Below are 19,804 nucleotides of genomic sequence, written 5' to 3'. Positions count from 1 at the left end.
ACAGCTTTTCTACTGAGGGAGAGGCCTGAAGGGAGGTGATTCAAGTCCAGGGAGGGCTGCAACCATGCCCCAATGCCTCCTCAGAGACCAGGTGAGCGTAACAGATGGCTGCTTGAGAGCTCTGCTCTAGCCTTGAGATCCTGAAAATGTCAGAACCAGTTTCTATTGAAATGACAGACCCATCATCCTCCAGAAGGTCCAGCCAGGGAGGGGAATCACCAGAGCATCAGGAGAGAGGTGCTCAGCCTTCTAAGAGAGTTAAGGAAGATTTCCTGATCATCCAGAGACCTGAGGGTCAATCTGCAGAAGACTACCTGACAGAAATTATGGATGGCGTTGTTTTGTCTATTGAAAATATTAAGCAGACTGTTCTGGAGATGAAGAATGATCAAGCCCTGGTTAAGAAGAGGACAGTGGTATTAGAAACCAGAATATCTTAATCTGATGACCGACTCCATTAATTGGAAGAGAAGGTCTCTCAGTTATCCCTGTGCCTGGATGGTGGATCTCTGAACAGGAACATTATTCTAGACGCTAAACCTACGAATCAGTGGCTTTCCTGAACGTGTTGAAGATGGGCGCCGAGTTGATTTTTTACAGAAAACCCTCCCCAAATTACTGAAATTGCAACCTGGAGAAGTATTGGAAATTAAGAGGGCACACTGTACGCTGGCCCCTAAACCAACCTTGGGCCAGCCCCCAAGGGCTTTTCTTGTGAAACTGTTAAGATTCCCCACCAAGGAACACCTGCTCAAGAAAGCAAGAGAACTGGGAGACCTTAAACGGAATGAGCACAAAGTAATGCTTTTCAATGACTATAGCAGTGACATTGCGGTACAAGGGAAGCTTTTTGTTGACTCGAAGAGACTAGTAAGGGAAAAAAATATTTTACATTATATGGTCTATCCAGGCATTTTTAAGGTTGTAGTGGAAGGGGTGACACACGCTTTCACTGACCATCACAATGCCAAGAACTTTTTTGAATGCCTTCAATGTGGGGAAAAAAGGGAAAACTCCCCCTTCAAAGGCAAGAAATTGATGCATTGATGCTGCTCGCTGACACTTGTTACATTTATTCTTGAGAGTTTTTGATAATAATAATATGCACTGCTTTTCTCCTGGTGTTAAACCGTTACTTTGCTTATTTTTAACATACTGCTGCCGTTATAGAAGTTCAGTTGGACTCTCTTCCTCGAGCCTCCATTGAATCATCAAATGTGCTTTTCTCTAATATGCGGCTTCCGTATTCTTAATCCGGAAGCCTTGCTGATGGTGGGAGCATCATGGGTAACCTTTGCTGCTGTGGATAAGCGGAACTGAACATGCTAATCCGTTCCAGTAACTTCTGGGATAACAGTGGATTTAACGACTTTACGTCTGTGCTTGAGCTGTTGCCATGGTGGCACTCTGCCTATTGTGCTGCAGCGTTAGAGCGCTCGGTCACGTGCCCGTATTCGTGCTGTGCCAGTGAGTGCCCGAAGAAAGTTTGGATGTTTTCTTTTTATGACAATATGCGTGCTTCATATACATGCAGAGGTATGTTTACCTGATTTACTGTTTTGATGAGTCTGACGCGGTATTGTAGCGATCGGCAGCATTATGAAAACCCCAATAGTTGAGTTGGGCTTTAATTTCGGGCAGGATAAGTATTTGGAGCAAGGTGCAGCCAGCTGCCCATAGCATTACCGGAAATACGTTTTAAAATACTTTCATTTTTTAAGCGGATTTGACACGGTGCCCCCGGGACTCACTTTTGTCTAGGAAGACCCATTAAGTGTTATTTCTGCAGCATTACCTGTTCATGCATATCTAAGCTGTTCCGATCTACAGAGGCGCAATTCTTGTTCTCTGACCAATTAACCCGAAAGTCTCGTATTACTCGTGTTGTACACTTTTGTTTGTGACCTTGCATTGGGAAAAGAGCCACACTTGCTTCAATGAACTATAGAAACGTCTGCAGAAACAAGAGAGGTACTTTGACTACCCACTGTGAGCAAGACGATAATGAGAATCACATCAATCATGTGCAGGAAGAACTTTTAACATGTTCTTTTTTTGAATGGTTACTGCTGCAGTGCAAAGTTCTAGTGCTCAATGGCATTCCACCCTTATCACCCTTCTTTTGATTTGATTTCTGTGAGGCTTCTTTCGGTGACTCATATGATCGCTGTGGTTTGCATGCTTTATATGAACCCAGTTTTGGCCTTGTATAGTCGGAGTCTGTGTGTACCCCACTCCGGGATTATGTTTGACCTGAAAGCTGCTGCATATATACAGCATCTACTGTGCTTTAACACTATTGCCTACCTCTCTCTATTTAGTTGCGAAATGCCTTTCCTGTTGAACTCAAAATATATAAGTACTAAGTATTTAATTCTAGGTCCCAAAAGTGATAACACATACCCATATAAGGATCATTAAAAATGTTATTCTTGGGTAGGCTGCGAATTTGTTGGGTATCTCATGAGCTTTTAAAAGATTGGTAAATATGACTTTTATGGCATCTATCAGTTTGTGACACTCTGTAATTACATGTCCCTGTCTGTTCAGTTATTTCATAGGGCCCATGCCACTTTGAGACTAACATATTTTCTGAAGTACGGAGGAGGACTAGACATGTCTGCCCCACAGAGAAAGATTGACCTTTTTATCATAGGAAAGCTTTTGCTGGTATTGGGTTTTCTCCATATGGATATGGACTAAAATTCAGACTAACGCCATATGCTCTCATAATCTGGTGGCATTTGAGAGAGTGGTATCGGGGCCTCTTCTCATTCTTCCCACATTTCCCGGGGCATGTCCCGGACATCCTTAGGCTCTCAACCATACAATAGGTCAAAAGGTGAAAAACCGGTGGAAGCTTGTGCAGTTTTTCTTACAGCGAACAAGGCCCAAAGAATCATACGGTCCTAATCTTTTCCATCTTTATCAACCAGTTTTCTCAAAATTGTTTTGAGGGTCTGATTAAATTGTTCCACAAACCCATCTGTTTGAGGGTGATAAACAGAGGTTTTCAGGGTGGCAATATGTAACAACTCTTTTGTCTCTCCCATAAGCTTACTCATAAGGTTTGTACCTTGGTCTTTTAGGATTTCCTTTGGGAAACCGACCCCAGAAAAAAATGGAAGTAGATTTTTCAATATTTGCTGTGTTGTGTTATTTCTCATAGGAAAAGCCTCAGGGTATCTTGTGGCATAATCAACAATTACCAGGACATATTTATTACCCAACTTAGTGGTTTCAAGTGGACCAATTACATCCATTAGAATCCTGGAAAAAGGGACTTCAGTTATTGGCAGTGGATTAAACATGGCTGGAGGAGGAATATATGTACTCGTCTTCTGACATATTTCACATGTCGGAACAAAATGTTTGATTTCTGCATGTATTCCTGGCCAATAAAATGTTCCACTAACCTGAGCTTGAGTTTTTACTTGTCCTAAATGCCCCCCTGTTAGATGTGAAAGGGCAATTTCAAGCACAATCTGTCAGTGACTTCGAGGTACTACCAATTGAGTTTTAGATAGACCTTCCCCTGAGATTTCTCCTTTATTAACAATCCCTGTTTCAGAAAAAAGAAGGGACCTCCTTTTTCCCTACCCTCTGCTTCCGGTATTACCTGCAGAAAGGCTCAGATAGTAAGGGATCGTTCCTTTGTGCAAAGTCTAAATCTTCTTCACTAATACCAGAAGGTAAAATTGGTTGGGGTCTTTTATCAGCCTCTCCAAAACCCAATGCATCCCTTTCTGTAGTCTCTTGTTCTATTTCTTCCTTTAACAGGGGGAACAAAGCTCTTTCAAGTATCCCTTGAGGTATCTTATCCCCGGCCCCGGGTTGGATTTCAAATGCTATCTCTCCATGGTTCTGTAAGAGAATCTTTATATCTCCCCTGAAATTGGGACCAATGACTCCTGCTAGTACGTCTAATCGCAACTTTCGAGGCCAGTCCTGACTTGGGAGCTAGTCTGACATAACATCCAGAGGGAGGTATTAGGACCAAATCAGTAGGTATCAATCCCCTTTCTCTCGTAGGGATGGACACTTCCCTACTACTACATATATCAAACCCAATGGAGCCCTTTGTAGCTGCTGTTGGGTTTGAGGCTCTGTTAGTCAATTTCTGAAACTTCAGGGTTCCCCAACTTGTTTCAGTTGAGCCACATCCCACTCCTAATACCATATGTGAGGCAGGCATGGTATCACAAGTAAGGACACAGACACAAAAGGTACACGTTTCACCACCTTTATTAAGTTTGACTGGGGATGGAGACTTCCTAGCTCGCCCTAATTCTATAATAGGAGTTGTCTCAACCATCAAATTAAAATAAAATGGTCCAAGTCAGTCAGACAGTCAAGCAAAGGAAAAGTCTGTGTCAGAAACCTATACTTGCCCCCACGTTTCACAATAATTAAGTGTGGGAAAATGTCCACATTTTCAGAGTGCTTTCCAGAGTGCTGTTGGCTGGGTTGGCCAACTTACCTGAGAGTCGTCACAAACTGATCGATAACTGGGGATACTAAAGAGAAGGATTAGCCCCACACTCTGGAAAGAAAACACCCTAAAACAGCCAGCACTCGCGCATTTGCGTGCATGCATTTTAGGAGTGCTTTGCAGCTTGCTCTTAGCTGTTATGCGGATCTTGGTTACACAAAATACAAAAAATAATTTAAGTACCAGCAGCCACATCAGTGTTTTGCCTACCGGTAGCGGTTATTCCTCTGGTCTGTACATATACTCTTATTTTGCCAATGGCAGAAGACAGGGTGGGTAGTGAAGTAAAGCAAACACCACTTTTCCGTGCTGTTTGACATGTTTGAGTAAGGATTTATAGTGTATTTGCTGCTTAACAGTGGGCAAACTGTACTCCTCTCTTTGATGTGTCTTGATAGGAAGTAAAAGTGATCGTCGCCTTTGATGCTTGCAGTCGTGAAAGTGCGGCATCCTTTTCTGAGTATCTACTGATTAGCTGTGGACGCGATTGTTCCTTTCCTTCCTATTGGATTAGAAACGATTTAAAGTGAAAATTGCCTTAGGTTCTTATAATCGTGTCAGAGTATTATTTTTCCCAGAGTGTACATTGTTTGGCAGTTGGAATACTTACGGAAACGCAGGAGAAGCAAAGTGAACGCAGCATTTTGGGGCATGCAAATGTGTTTGAAGTGATTCTCGTATGCAAAAAATGAAGGTGGGTGTAAGGTATTTCTTTGCCCCGGGTTACTATATAGGGGGTGCAAATTGATCGCACCTTGCGTGTCTGCAAAAACAATTAAGGGGCGCAAGTAATTTTTCTCTTTCTTGGTACTAAAGCTGTTGCATATAGATATACATTAAAACGTACACACATTTATGTAAATGCATGAGAAATCCTAGAGACACTAGAGGTCCCTGGTGACATAAATTGATGCTGTATCGAGCTTCTTCATTTAATTGCAGTCTTTGTTAGGTCTTACATTCAAATTGCTATTTGATCAAAGTTAGCAGACAAAAAAAGTAACACTAACCAAATATCATGAATAAAAGGAAAGAACAATGTCAACAAGACGGGACATTCTAACAGCCCCACTTGTGTTCTCCAATAGAAGAGATAACATGTCCAGACCTCAGGCCCTACCACTGCCTATTTCCAAAGAAGGGGGAAAGACTAAAGAACTCGGGGGAGGAGAAACTATTCAGTAGCCAATTTTCCTTGATCCATCACAATCACTATACATGGAGGATATGGACTCTCTCCCCCTGGATATATACAATCAAATTCAGAGTAAGGATATTTTGGGGGAAGTATGTCAACTGGAGTGTTCCACAATGGACACTCCACCCATTTCTCTTATGGGAGAGATTACCATGCATGTGTAAGGAACTCATGGTGGCATCAGTAAAGACAGACACAAGTGATCACAGTTCAAGGGTGTTTATTAAACTGTATAATGGGTGAAAAGAACGCCTAATCTAAACTTAAATCTAAGATGGGAGCAAGCTTCCACCATCAAATAATAATAAGGCAGTCCTAGTAGCGTCTTGTCAAATAAAAGGTTCTATCCTAAAAAAAACTACTGCCAGTCCCTACAGCTAAGTTAAAAAAGAGTGTCAGATAGTGTTCACAAGAAAGGAAAGAAGTTTTCACAAATGATAAGTCAGGATGTTATAGCTGGGGGGTCTCCCTTCCCCCTGTTTTTAGCACGGGACAAGGCAGGACCTTTGAGCACAGCACATTCCTTGGCCTCGCCAGCACGATGTTACAGTTCCTTTCAACAATGCCAGGATCTTCTGGGGCCAAGTCTCTTCCCTACACTTTGACACTCCACACCAGCCACTCCTAAGGCCTCTTGGTTCTCATAGTTTAAAAAAAAGACCACAACCCAAAAGGGCTCCAGTCAGAGTCCTTCGAATGAGCACCCCAGCGGCACCAGACCACTCTACTTCTAGACTTTTTCCTAGGGTTTCTTTAAAGTTCAAACACAAACGTTCTTTGTTCAACAATGTTGCCGCCGGCAACCTTGGACTTACCACAGTTTGGTTTACTATCAGTCTTCTGCGACTCACTGGCTGTGCTGCACTGTTGGAGTTTCTTGACTCGGGAGTCAAGGAGAGCACAACGGCGGCAAGCGCCTCTCCCAAATTTGGGTATCAGCGCGGGAGGGCTCTGTATGCCGTTGACACCTTTCGCACAACAGGCCAGCTGAGCTTCCCGGTTCTATGATTTCACTTTCGGAGGCTTTGCGGGTCTGAGATGAAAAGGGCAAGGACAATTCCTTCCTTGTCTTCCCTCCTGGTCTCACTGCTGTTCTACTTCGCTTGAGCTACCGGTCTGGAAAGGTTGCTTCCTTGTGCGTTTGGCCTTGCTCGAAGTGTGCTTATGTGCTCCGACTTTTATCATTGGGGGGAAGGCAAAGGGCCGTCAGGTGTGCGTAGTTATTGTTAATTGCCTGACTCTGCCTGACCCTTGTGTTGGGGCATGTCAGGTAAACAGCCCTGGTGTTGGTCTGTTGTCTGTTACGGTGTAGGAAAGTGTATGTGTTGGAAAAGGGAGGGGGGTAGAACCTCTGAGTATCCTACAGGGTAGGATGGGGAAAAGGTGTTATAAGAAAGGGGGTACTGCATCTCAACTGTCGGTGTCCCACTTCCACTCTCTTAGGACCCCTCATCCAGGTGATCCTCCCACACTGGTCCACCCACAGGAACTGGATCCAATAGCGATGGCCGTGCCCTGGCCACCTGGATGACAAATCCCCAGGGACTAGCAAGTGAGACACCATAAGGTTTCTCACACTTGCCATAACAGAGCATATCCAGGACAAGGAAGACACAGTGGAGAAAGTGTCTTTGGCACAAAAACCAAGTGATTTTTTACTGGAAAAGGATGAAAAAACAAAGTCACTAATCATGGCCATTCAAAGTATGCAGGAACAACTTATGAGTGAACTAAAACACATACTCGATATTTAATTGACATCTCCACCACTTTAACTTCATTACACAATCAACAGGAGAAACAAACGCATACCAAACAAATAACATGAAATGCGATGTTCAGACATCAATTGATCTAGCTGGCTTACTGCAGACTGTTAAAGCAACTGATGGTCCTCTATGAATCTGGAAGTGGATCTCACACTTCAATCGCAAACAACAAGAACAAATGGTAACGGGAGTACTGAGAATGACACATTGGTAACGTGTGACATCACTAACAACATTTTTTTTAAAAGGGGGAAAAATAATAAACAGAATCAATTAATGGAACTAAAAACCTCTAAAACATTTTCATGCAAATATTTACGCACATTAGCATTGCAAGAATGTCAAGACTTTCAAGAAACGAGGGACCCGATTATTTCCTGGTCCAATGACAGGAACAACGATGATGAGGGCGAACTGATGGAAGTTGTAGATATAACATCGTCACAAGCTCATGTTGACTCTAACATTAGATTGGTGGGCTCATTAAAATAAGAAAAAGGGAAAAACACAGCTACACAACAGATGAAAGACACAGCTTGGGGAAACCAATATATGATATACTTAAGAGTACTCTTCCAATGATACATTCCCCAAAGATTATGATATCCGATAAAACAGGCTCTTGCGTCTACTAAAATAGTTGATACACAAGAGGAAATTGGAAACGACTGTTGGGAAGTCACATTGCATCTAGTATGGAAGCTATGAGTAGAAATGAGCAGACACAAAAGTCGTGTCCTACAAACAAGAACCAATCTCAGTGTGCTCCCTCCGTCCCTTCTAGGGTGGAGGAAAAAGCACTGACCTTAATTGAAGCAGAGGTTAGAAATCTGGTCAAAAACATCATATCTCAACGATGTTCTCAGCTACGCCTGGGTGAGATGGTACCTAAGGTGTTTCATGATGGAGGGCAAGCCATTTCTAATTCTCATGAAAGCTTGGGGGCAGTAGGTGGCAAGAAAACGAAGCTAGAAAGGCAGGAAAACAAATGTTATATGTCGCAAAGGAGAATAGCTGGGGATAGCAGTGTTAAAAAGGGAACAAATATGATCTCTGAAAGGTCCAAGATCACCTCCGATGTTACTAGAAGGAGTAATGCATATCTGTTCAGACCCACTTAAACTCTGAAGCAAATGAGGGATAAGTAAATTACAGCAATGAATGTGATGGGGCCTTTCAGGAATCACGTAATAGAGGAAAAAGGTGATGGGGAGAGGATGATAATTTGCTTCAATTGAGGGTTCCAATATTCCTGGGAGATCCATGTCTTATTCTTAATTATATGTTTGAGGAGTCGCTGAGCCGAAGTAGAATTTTGGCGTTGCTCGGCGAGATCCCTGACATCCGCTTAATAGCTTCTAGAGACAGTAAGCTTGTAGATTTTATACATCCTTTTTGTTATGATTATGTAAGGTTAGTAATTCCATCTACATTTGTGCGTGATACCCTCATGAAAGAGACAGCCAATCTTCAGAAACCGGGCTATGACTTGATGCCTTTTGTAATGGAAATGGGACAAGAGGAGAAGAGGCATGAAAATGAAAGGATCTTGGATCCTAAGTCTGCCTCTGACCTCCATAAAAAAAGGCCTGCAGGGCAGATACGAACCCTATTAACAATGAAGAAACAAACTGGCTTTGGTTAGCATGAATTCTAAGAGAGTCTATTTCACAATTGAAAAATATGAATCAACAACTTTATTAGAATGGCTAGCCTCGATTTTTTGTCCTGAAATGTTGAGGGCTTATTTAGGTTGCAGACCGATATACAATTGGGAGAAATTCTGCAGAGGTAAGACATTCTTTTTTTTACAAGAGACCCGGTTGGTTGGGAGTCCCGTTTTCGATGATTATGACATATCAAGTAGGACTGTAATACAAGGGAATAGGGTGTATACTAAGGGAGGATTGTCACTAGCCCTTTGTAATGGAGAGGTCTGCGTAAGATTGAAGAATGGACGATCTCAAAGTGCATATTGGTAACTGTCATTACTCATGACGCAAATTTAAATGGTCTGAATGTTCTTTAGATTAATGTATACTGGAACCCTCTCGAAGACCTGGATAAGCTGTTGAATGCCCTTGCACTAAGATTGAAGATTGGTTTATTAATTACCCTGGGAGGGAAATAGTAATAGCGGGCGATTTTAACGGTGATTGTACTATAGAGTGTATGAAGAACCAAGAGTACCTAATGTATGCTGATCGGACAGTTGGCCATGATAGGCGGAAAAAAATACATGCCACAAAATGGCTAAATCTAATTGAAGGATGGGGCCTGTTTAAAGTGCCGAACGATTTACCCACCTGGTCATCCAGAAGGGTCCATTCTATAATAGATTATATTTTTGCTACACATTTTTTATATACCCAAACTGATAAATTTCAGGTAACATGTAACAAATATAGTGATCGTCCATGGTTAAGCATGAGATTACATTGGGAGGAGGATGTCAGGATGAACCAAACCCTTATGACAGCACTTCGATCCAATGTCATGGGCAACAGAATCACTTGGAATAAATCAAAGACAGACTGCTTTAATAATGTTATGATGAGAGACTTTGACAATTCATTTCTATAAACAAAGTTGCTTATCTGCTCTACAATGATATATGAAGAATGTGATGGATGATCTAATGTTAAAGGAGAGCTATAAAAATAATTCCAATACTAGGCCACATAATGTTATGTTATGTTATTTGGCATTTATATAGCACTCTATATATCATTGGTATGACCTCAAAGCGCTTGTGGGTTGAACGCCCTTTGGGGACCGGAGTCCAAGTCAGTTGAGAGAGTGGGGTGTTATAGGGTACTTGGGTGCACTCAATATGTGAGCAGCTGATGCGATTGGTTTATGGTAGTTGCAACCTAACCTTAGGTATGTTGGTTTTGCGAGATCAGTTGAATGTGTGCAGTGTGGTGGTTGATCTCCTAGACTGCATTCTGGCGGCATTAGGCCTGTGTAGGACGTTTATGTGTGCAGCAGGCTGATTTTTTCGTGGGGTGTAGCTGCATCCTAGCTGGATGTTGAGGTGCTCATAGAGTATTGTTCCTATGTGAGCAGCTAGGCCGAAATTGATCGGGGTGTAGCTGCACCCTATTCTGTGTTGGTGTAGAGAGTGAGCATACTAGTAGGAGAGGTGAGTGTCTGGAATGGATGATTTATTCTTACGAGCCCGCTGTTCTGGATTACATTAATGCGCTTCGTGATAGCAGTACTCAGTTGCCCTAGATGGTCTTAGTCATGTTTACAGAAAGAGCCAGGTTTTTAGAGCTTTGCCGAAGCCCATGTAGTCTTGGGTGTGTCGAATGTGTGGGGGGAGTGAGTTCCACAGTCTTGGAGCCATGGTTGAGAAGGCAGATCCTCCAATCCTGGCTGAATTGGAGGTTGGAATCACTAGCAAGAGGGCAGTGCTTGATCTTAGGATGCGTGAAGGAAGGTAGGGTTTAATCTTCTCTTGTAGGTACGTTGGGCCGTCTTGTGCACTGCTCGGTGTGTAATGCATAGGGTCTTGAAGGTGGCCATTCATCCTACAGGGAGCCAGTGAAGGTTGCGGAGAGCGGGTGAGATGTGGTGTGATGTAGAAGTTAGTATGCCGTTGCTCCCAGGTATAAGGAGTCTCGACATAACAATGGGTATAACAGCGCAGAGTTGGTTGGGGTAGGTGCGGTAAGGGAAATGTGTCTAAGGAATTTGAGATGGAAGTGACAGGATTTTGATACATTACTGATCTGACAGGAGAGAGTTAGTTCAGAGTCCATAGTGCAGCCAATGTTTTCGACTGTTTTGGAGGGAGGTGGGTGAGGGTAGCAAGGGAGGGGGTCCACTGGTGTGGTTGAGGGAGAAGGGCAGTATTGCAGCACACCATGATTTCAGTTTTATCTGGGTTCAAAAGGAGGTGATTTTTTTTGTCATCGATAGGTCAATATCACTAAGGCAAGCTTCAAGGTCAGGCGTGGGTTGGTGCTTGTTTTGGGAATTCTCAGGATAATTTGGGTATCATTGGCGTAGTTGTAACAGGAGAGGTTGTGCACACAGATCATTCCTGGTAGCGTCGTCAGATAGAGGTGAAATAGGAGAGCAGAGAGGCAGGCGCCTTGGGGTACTTCATATACACGTATTTAATCTTTACAACCCACAGTCATCCATGAGCACAAATATTGCTCAAGTCCCAGAAAAGAAGGAGAGAACTCGCAAATTGTCTCACCAAGAGAACTACCTCTGATAGGATTAAATTAGGGGAGTCAATTCGTAAATTGAAACAAAATCTGAGAAACTGGCTAAAACAGTATCGATACATTGTGTATCAAAGGAATGGTGAGAGTATGCTGGCCTCTCTTAAGGATAATAACTGGAGTAGTTTTTGGGCACCGATTAATCAAACTGAAATTAAGCAACAAATATTACAGACTAATCCAATTCCTGAACAGACTTGGGCTAAACACTTTTTGAATATCTATAACAGTGATTCTGAAAAGGAAACCCTGACTGAAATCCAGAATCATAAATGGGAAATATCTCTCCCAATAGAGCCTATAGAGAGAATAATTAAGAAGGTAAGCTCCTCTTAGAGCGGGGGTTCAAAACCAGCTAACAAATGTCTTGTTGAAACAAAATCCTGTACTCTGGGATAATATTCTACATATACTGTTACTGGACATCCTGGGCACAAGGAATACGCCTCTAAGTTGGGAAACAGCCTATGTCGCTGTCATGATGCCTACCCCCGGTGACCCAAACCAAGTCCAGAAACCCCGGAAGCAGGCATCAAGTTATTCCAAGCAAACCCAACAACCCCTGCTAGGGGCTATTTGGGTGCAGTCCTGGCGTCTATGGTGCCAGGCTCATATGGAGAGTCAGTCCTGGTGCCATAGGCGCCAGGCTCATAGATTAAAACGTACCTGATGCAGACCACGCTGCAAACTTACCTGATGCAGACTATGCTGCAAGAGCTCCAAGCCAAAAGAGGCTTGGAAGGGACAACTTTACCTAGGGACTATTTTTTTACTCGGGTGGGGCTGGGGAGGAATACTTATCTGGGACTACTTTGGAGGCTATTTAAACCACGCCCGAAGAGCAGCACACGCTTCGTGTTATTCTGCATCCAGCAGCGTAACGCTCACCGTGCCTGCAAGTCTGCATCCAGTCTTCTGCCACGCCCGCCTCGAGTCTGGAGCTCCTAGAAAAAGGGAGAAAGAAGGAGAAAAGGTTAGAACAAGAGCAATACCTTTGATCCTTACCTGAATTCCCGATCCACCGCGCCTTCGAGCTGGAAGAAAGAAGTTATTTTATGCGCGTCACCTCGCCTGCTGCAGCGCCGCGCTGAACTCACCGGATTTCGCAGCATCTTCCATTCCACCGCATCCTTCTGCATGTTCCCGCCGCACTCCGGCACCTAAGGGGAACACAAGAATAGCAAGGTGAGCCAAGGGAATAAACAGAGGCAATATTAGTTACCCCCCCATAGACTTACCTGATTTTACCACCCGGGGTACTATTCCTCTTCACGGGTCGGCGCAGCTTCCACTGCATCCTCTCCGAACCCCGGACCCTAAGGGGAAAACAAAAGGACAGCAAGGTGAAACAAAGGGACAAACAACGGGAAACCTCCTCACCACAATAGACTTACCAGATTTTACCGCCGGAGGCATTATTCCCCGAGACTTCATACTTTCTCTCAGCGCCTGAATAAGGGAGAAAGCAACAGGTTACATACTGACATTATTTTATCGAACTGTGTTGGATAATACAAATCGTTACCTGAATATTACCGGTTGCCACGAGGAACTCTTCGCTAGGGTCAAGCTGCAACCTGCAAGGAATCAGACAAGAGTGAAAGTCAGACATTTGAACTCTTACAAACTACATACTTACGGCGTCTTGCCAGAAATCTCAGAGTCAATATTGTTCTGGAACTCACCTATTCCTTCGAGCCAGTGAAGCAACTGGTTATCTACGCGCCCCTGCGCTCAATGCAGGATGGAGAGCTCATCTTTCCAAACCATTAGGTGAGACTATAAGAGGGGACATCAAAGGTGATCAGTGGGGAGAAGAGTGGGAGTGGGGGGGGGGGTTAACGCTCAACTCCACGGGTGGTTAATTCCCTTTCTCCACATGCAGAAGAATATTCCTACGGGCCAAGCAAACGAAGCTAGGTGGGCCAGTCCAGTCCATCATCTCGGCACTACGTGTCACATTGGTGGAGACCGCAGCTGTCCAGTTCAGATCGACGCCCCTGTGGGAGCCAGGTGAGCGTAACAGTCGTACCCATTTTTAAAAAAGTTTTAAGAACATCTCCACTCAATTACAGAGCCATAGCAATAATGGACGCTGATTCAAAGATATTTGTGTGTATCATCTGGGAACACATCAAAGTCTGGAGTTTATAAAAATACATACTGGACTATAGGCAAATAGCATTTAGGTGATCCTTGGTTATAGATTGTGGTGTATTGTTGTTGAGTATCCTACAGAGACAAGTCTTGGAGGCACACTCTCCTCCAGTGAACCTGGCGTCAATGGGCTTATGTATGACTAGGTAGATCTTCAAATCCTGTATATAAAAATTGATACATTCAGTATCCCTAGGGTTCTACCAAACATTCTGATACGCTTACACAATGATACTAAGATTCAGGTCAGGCTCAATTCAGAAGGCCTGTTGACAGGTCCCATTATCACCTCCAATAGATTGAGACAAGGTTGTATGTTACATGAATTCTATTGAATCTTTATGTTGCAGATGTTGGTAGGGTCTTAAAGGAAGCATCCTTTGTATCCCCAAAAATTGGTAGTTTAAAAATCGTTTGAGTAGCATATACGGATGACTTTGTTCTCGTGGATCATACGCTTGTTGGTCTGCAGAGACTGATAGAGGCTTTTTGCTAATATGAGTTCTCCCAAATAGTAATAAATCCTGCAAAAACTATGATTGTGAGATTGAATGGTGCGGGTCACAGAAAAATACCAATTTACTTGGTGGCTGGACCATACTAAACTACAAGAAAAATCAAAGATGGTATATTTAGGGTTCCCTGTAGTGGCAAATCACTCTAAATGCTTCTATAGAAATGACCTGAAGGTGAAGGTTTTAAAAATGGCCTCACAAATGAAAGTGGTCGATAGGAAATATGACAAACTTGTTATTCTTCCTACATTGAAGTTTTATAAAATGAAGGTTATTCCAAGACTCTGTTATGGGCTGGAATTCTTTCCTTTTTGGATATTATCTGAACTGAAATATTATCACATACCTAAATGTGTTCCATATACAGTAATATGCTATGAATTAGGATTGCATCCAATTCAGAGCATTGTAACATGGAAAAGACTGAATTTACTAGGGAAATGCTTGATAAACACGGATTATAACTTTTATTGTTTACTGGGTAATGAGCTTAAAAATGGTCTCCGGAAGGAGGGACTTATTCAACAATTACTGGATGAAGGCCAGTACACAGGAGCCGTAGAATCGTATTTAAGTCACTTCCCATCTAAAATCACTAGGAATAACTTCATGCGATTCAGATTCAATGTGATGTTAACTAAGGAAATATCAAGTGTAAGAGAAAGATTGAGCGTGGGAAAAAGCAATTTGTAGACATGGACTCATTACGAACTTCCCGTTCCGGAAACAAGGGTGCTGGTAAGCTTACCGGCATCCTTAATTCTGGATCGCCAAATGACAAGTTTGCCTGCCAGGGCCGTTGCGCCTGACAGGGCTGACCCTGCCGGGCGCAGCGGCCCCAGTAGGCAAACTCACCACGGAAGCATCGGCACTGTTAGTTACAGTACCAATGCTTCTGTGAACCCATTCCCATGGAGTCCTGTTGGACTCCATGGGAATGGGGACTAACTTTTACCGGCACCCAGCTTCACGGTCCGCCAGGACTTTTAAACTCCCGGTGGCACCGGGAAGCTAGGTGCCGGTAACATGTTATGAGTCCAGCGGGAATCCCCCCAAGTAGCACCGGCAGGGTTACCGCCAGACTCATAATGAGGCCCATTATCTGAACCCGACAGATGTGGAAACTTTGCCACATTTGCTACTCATATGTCCTGTCTTTAAGTGTCAGAATATTTTAGTAAATTTGTCTCTAATACTGAATGTGTTTCTTTATTCCTATTATGGATGAATTTCATGCACCGAAAGTCTGTACATCTGAAGCTAGCAGTACTGAGTTTCCTAAAAAAAAAGTATGTAAAGTTTTCTAGGGTTTTAACTTCAATTTTAACTTTAATTTGATTGTAAATACTGTTTTACCAATGAAGGACATGATTATGTAATGTAATAATGGAAAATCCTTTAACTATCTATGAAATGAAATGATAATGAATGTGTAGTAATTTGTATTAAGTCACTTTTTTTGTATTGTTTTATATTAATTCGTACCATTGTAAAGGTTTTTACAAACTCAAACAATAAATAAATAAATAATCATTTAAAAAAGTGTGGGGAAAATGTATGAAAATAAAGAGTGTATCAAAATAATGTCAGAATGGCAATGAAAGTGGCTCACCACTCCATTCCCCAAGTTCAGTTCACCAGGGTTCTTACAAAGTTCCTTCAAGGTGGATAGTATGCCCAGTTCAAAGATTTCCCATAAATCTGTTAGGCTTCCCTCACCTATTTCAATGTCAGTTCAACTTGCATCACAGTTCTCTTCAATGGATTCCTTCGGGCTTCCTTCATCCGGTTTCACAATTCGCAAACAAACAGATATTCACAAAGTTCCTTCTTAGTTACTTTCACAGGCTGTCCTTCCCTGTCTTCAAACACTTAAACATGGTTGAAACACTTTCCAGCTAAACTGCTCTGCTTCACGGAGCTATGTGAGAACTCCTTTTCCCAACCTTTGTACTTCTCTTTCACAATGTTCACCTGTCAGAGACCTTCGCAAATGCATAGTATTATCACCCCCATGCGTGACGTCTCCGCCAGCAGCGTCCTTATCATCATCGCCGTGCCAGAGACTTTGGCAACCGCACAGTATTCTCACCCCTGTGCGTGACCACTCTGACAATAGGGTTGACTTCTCAATGTCTGTGCCTCTTGCATTTGGCTTTGCAGAACAGGCCGTCGGCCACTCTGTTCCTTTTTTCACAGAACCATATAGTTAATTTGCAAAACGTGAAGTATAATGCAGACAAACAGAGCTATGACAGCAATCATCTATGTCCTAAATTAACATTCAAAAAGAAAATGCCTAAAACATTGCAGATGTGCCATCCCGTTTTAACACGACACGTGTTTCGACCTCTGGTCCTTCTCAAGGCTGTACATAATGATTGCCAAAAAATGATAACAGATATTACAAATGATTGTACAGTGTTACATTTTCATGACTATACATTAGCAGAATAATACAGAATTTGTTTCAAAATAAACAAAAATTATAGTTACATACCAATTGCATTATGATATCAGGTGAGATGGCATTGGGAGAAATAGCAGAGTAGAAACAGTCTGTCAGTTATAGATTCATTCTAGAAAATGCCATGCTGGCATTGGCTTACGATATTATTTAAGATTCATGCTGACATCTCAATACATCATCCATATTGCCTCCTCTTACAAAGGTGTTCATCTATTGGTCGTTGTTAATCTCATACCATGCCATGTGAGATCTGCCAGGATTCACTCAATTATACTGCTATAATATTGTGATCTATACTCTAGCACCATGGGTGTGTTATTAGTAACGTGATCATCCGGTTTGGCATCATGCTGTATGTGTGAAACCCCTTCCTACATGTATTCTAGTATCACCCTTGTATCAGTGTCTTAAGTGCCATCATTATTAGACTGATTTCAACTCACCAACTTCTTTGAGCAGTCAGTTTCTGTTGGCAAGCGTAATCAATAGTTGGTTCAGAAATTCCATTTGGACATGTTAGTATCCTCTGGAATTATATATAGTTATAACTCACTTACCCCTACTGGTGTTGATCACCGTAAATTATTTCCGTTATAAGCTTCTGTGTCCTGTCACTTTACTACGAGAATTATCACTTGGCTTGTAGTTCTGAAAGAGTAAGATAAATATTTTTGGCTTATAGTTAATTTCCATGGCGTATCCTTTCCAGTATATACGTTTTCAGATAGTTTACAGTATGTAGCATTATACTTCATGTTTTGCTAATTTTGGGAGGGTTAGGGGTGCCCCCAATGCTGATACTGCTGCAGGTGACACACACACATATAGTTCAGGAGAATTAGCGCATCCCTTTCAGGTTACACCTCAGTACTAATCTACCATATAGTTCATTTGGTTGGGCCCACGGCCACTCTGTTAGTCTTTCACAGAAATATTAGTTCATTTTCACCTTAGCCTTTCGGGATCTCTGCACGCTCTCTTTCCCTCGTGCCCTTTCCTTCAATGGCTTTCAACACATTTCGCTTTCATTATCCATTGTTCTGTTATCTTTCAGGAAGCATTTAACAACGTGCATTCTCACACGGCTCCGCTCCATTACTTTGTTTCTCATTGGCTCCCTCTCTGGCTAAATACATTCAAACTTTCAGTTCAATGTCTTTGTCCTTCAATTCGTAGCCTTGCGGGCAACACTGTAGCTTTCCACAATTGGGTGTAACACAAACCGGGTTCTCCCTTCCTTTGAATTCACCGGCTGCGTTTGCTTTCGCGCGTCCTTCTGTTTTCAGCTTGTCGAGGTCAGGGTCTTGCCCACCTGCCCCTCAGATACTCCCGGGTGATCTTGCTACCCCGTGAGGAAACAAGCAGTTTGCTGGCACATTGAGGAAAGGGAATTGCCAGCCTCTTGGCTCTCTTCTCTGAACTCTCTCGGCTTCTTGGAGACACAGCTCCCTCGCCACACTTTCTTCTGCCTCAATTTACAGCCTGTCAGCGTCTCAGCGTCCCATTCTCCCTGGCCTCATTCTCTGCAGCTCTCTGTCAGCTGCCCCTCCATCTTGCCATCCAGCTGGCCTTCCTTCTTGGGCCCGGTCTCGCTCTCTGTGTCTTTCTTTGCTTCACCTTTTATAGTTTGGATAGCAGTCCATGAGTTTCAGGTGTGTGATTGTGACTGAGTGACTGACCTTGCCTGACCTTATTAGTGGGACAAGGGCAGTGCATGTTGCTAGCGGTAATCTTCCTAGTCTCAGTCTTCCTCTTCCCCGTCTCAGTATTGGGCTGATAAGGAAAGGAGGGGAGTTGAAGTATCCCATAAAGGTAGAGGTAATATGGGGCAAATAACTGTCGTGAAATGGTGGATACCATGTCTCACCTTCTGGTGTCTCCTCCCCACTGCCCAAGGACCCCCTACCCAGTTGATCCTCCCTCGCTTGTCCACTCCTAGGGTCTGGATCCAACAGCGATGGCCCTTCTCTGGCCTCCTGAAAAAGGGATCCCTGCAGACTCAGCTGTGAAACACCTTCAGGTTTTTCCACTTCCTCTTCCCCTATGGTATATGACAGGACTGCTACACAGGTGAACCTCGAAAGGAAACCCACATTACCCTGGTCTTTTCCCTTTCTATGTTCCACTGTGAAGCAGTAACTTTGCAAGTCCAGAAACCATTGCATAACCCACAGATTTGATTCCTTTCACCGACTTAGCCATACAAGGGAAGAGTGGTCGTTGATTAATTTGAATTTTCTTCCTAATAGATAGTACTTGAGATGTAGGGTGGCCCATTTTAAAGCAAGAGCTTCTTACTCCAAAACTGAGTAATTTATCTCCCTGGGAAAGAGTTTTCTACTTCCCTAAGCCCCTAAACTCTGGAACGCTCTCCCCACTGCCCTCAGACCTAAGACGTCCCTCATAGCCTTCCTGAAACACTTGAAAACTGCCCTCTTCAATTAACTCCTTCCCTTTTGCCCCTGCCACATCAACCTCCTACATCTCATACACCTCCACACATCTTCTTTCATTGCACTATGTATATCACATAAAATGTATGGTGTTAAGTATGTTACTATGTTTTTCCTGGCTTCCTTTCTACAACTAAGCTCTGCCCCAATCTCTGTAACTAAGTTTGATCATTATCTGTAACAAGCACCACGATGCCCAAGGGCTGCTGTGCGCTCAACAAATATGAATAAATAAATAAATAGTATAGGGTGTTCTAAGCCGTCATGACTCTGTGATAAGACGGCAACTAATCCAGTCAGGGAAGCATTCGTTTGAAGAATTAAATCTTTGGAAAGGTCAGCTACCTTCTAAATGGGATTTTGGCATATGGTTTGCTGTAAATTGTTTTAACAAGCGTCATCCTAATCTTTCCACTGGAGTCTTTGCGGTTCTGCATTTCTAAGCTTATCGGTCAGTCTGGAGGTTTTATCAGAAATATTTGGGATACACCTACGATAGTACCCTATCA

At 43.0% G+C, this 19,804-nt stretch overlaps 1 protein-coding gene across 1 annotated transcript in view; it reads left to right on the top strand.

The window, feature by feature from the left end:
• The first annotated feature begins 1,357 nt into the window (after window positions 1–1,357).
• FBXO42 (F-box protein 42) overlaps window positions 1,358–19,804 on the top strand; it is a 1,015,376-nt gene continuing 996,929 nt past the window's right edge. The window contains exon 1 of the mRNA XM_069611109.1: window positions 1,358–1,536. Within this exon, the coding sequence (XP_069467210.1) occupies window positions 1,529–1,536 (8 nt within the window). The 5' untranslated portion in view covers window positions 1,358–1,528. The remainder of the gene's footprint in view (window positions 1,537–19,804) is intronic.

Source organism: Ambystoma mexicanum, chromosome 8 (genome assembly GCF_040938575.1).
Source record: "Ambystoma mexicanum isolate Mex_15411 chromosome 8, UKY_AmexF1_1, whole genome shotgun sequence".
NCBI lineage: Eukaryota > Metazoa > Chordata > Amphibia > Caudata > Ambystomatidae > Ambystoma > Ambystoma mexicanum.
This window is presented reverse-complemented; position numbering and strand designations above follow the sequence as displayed.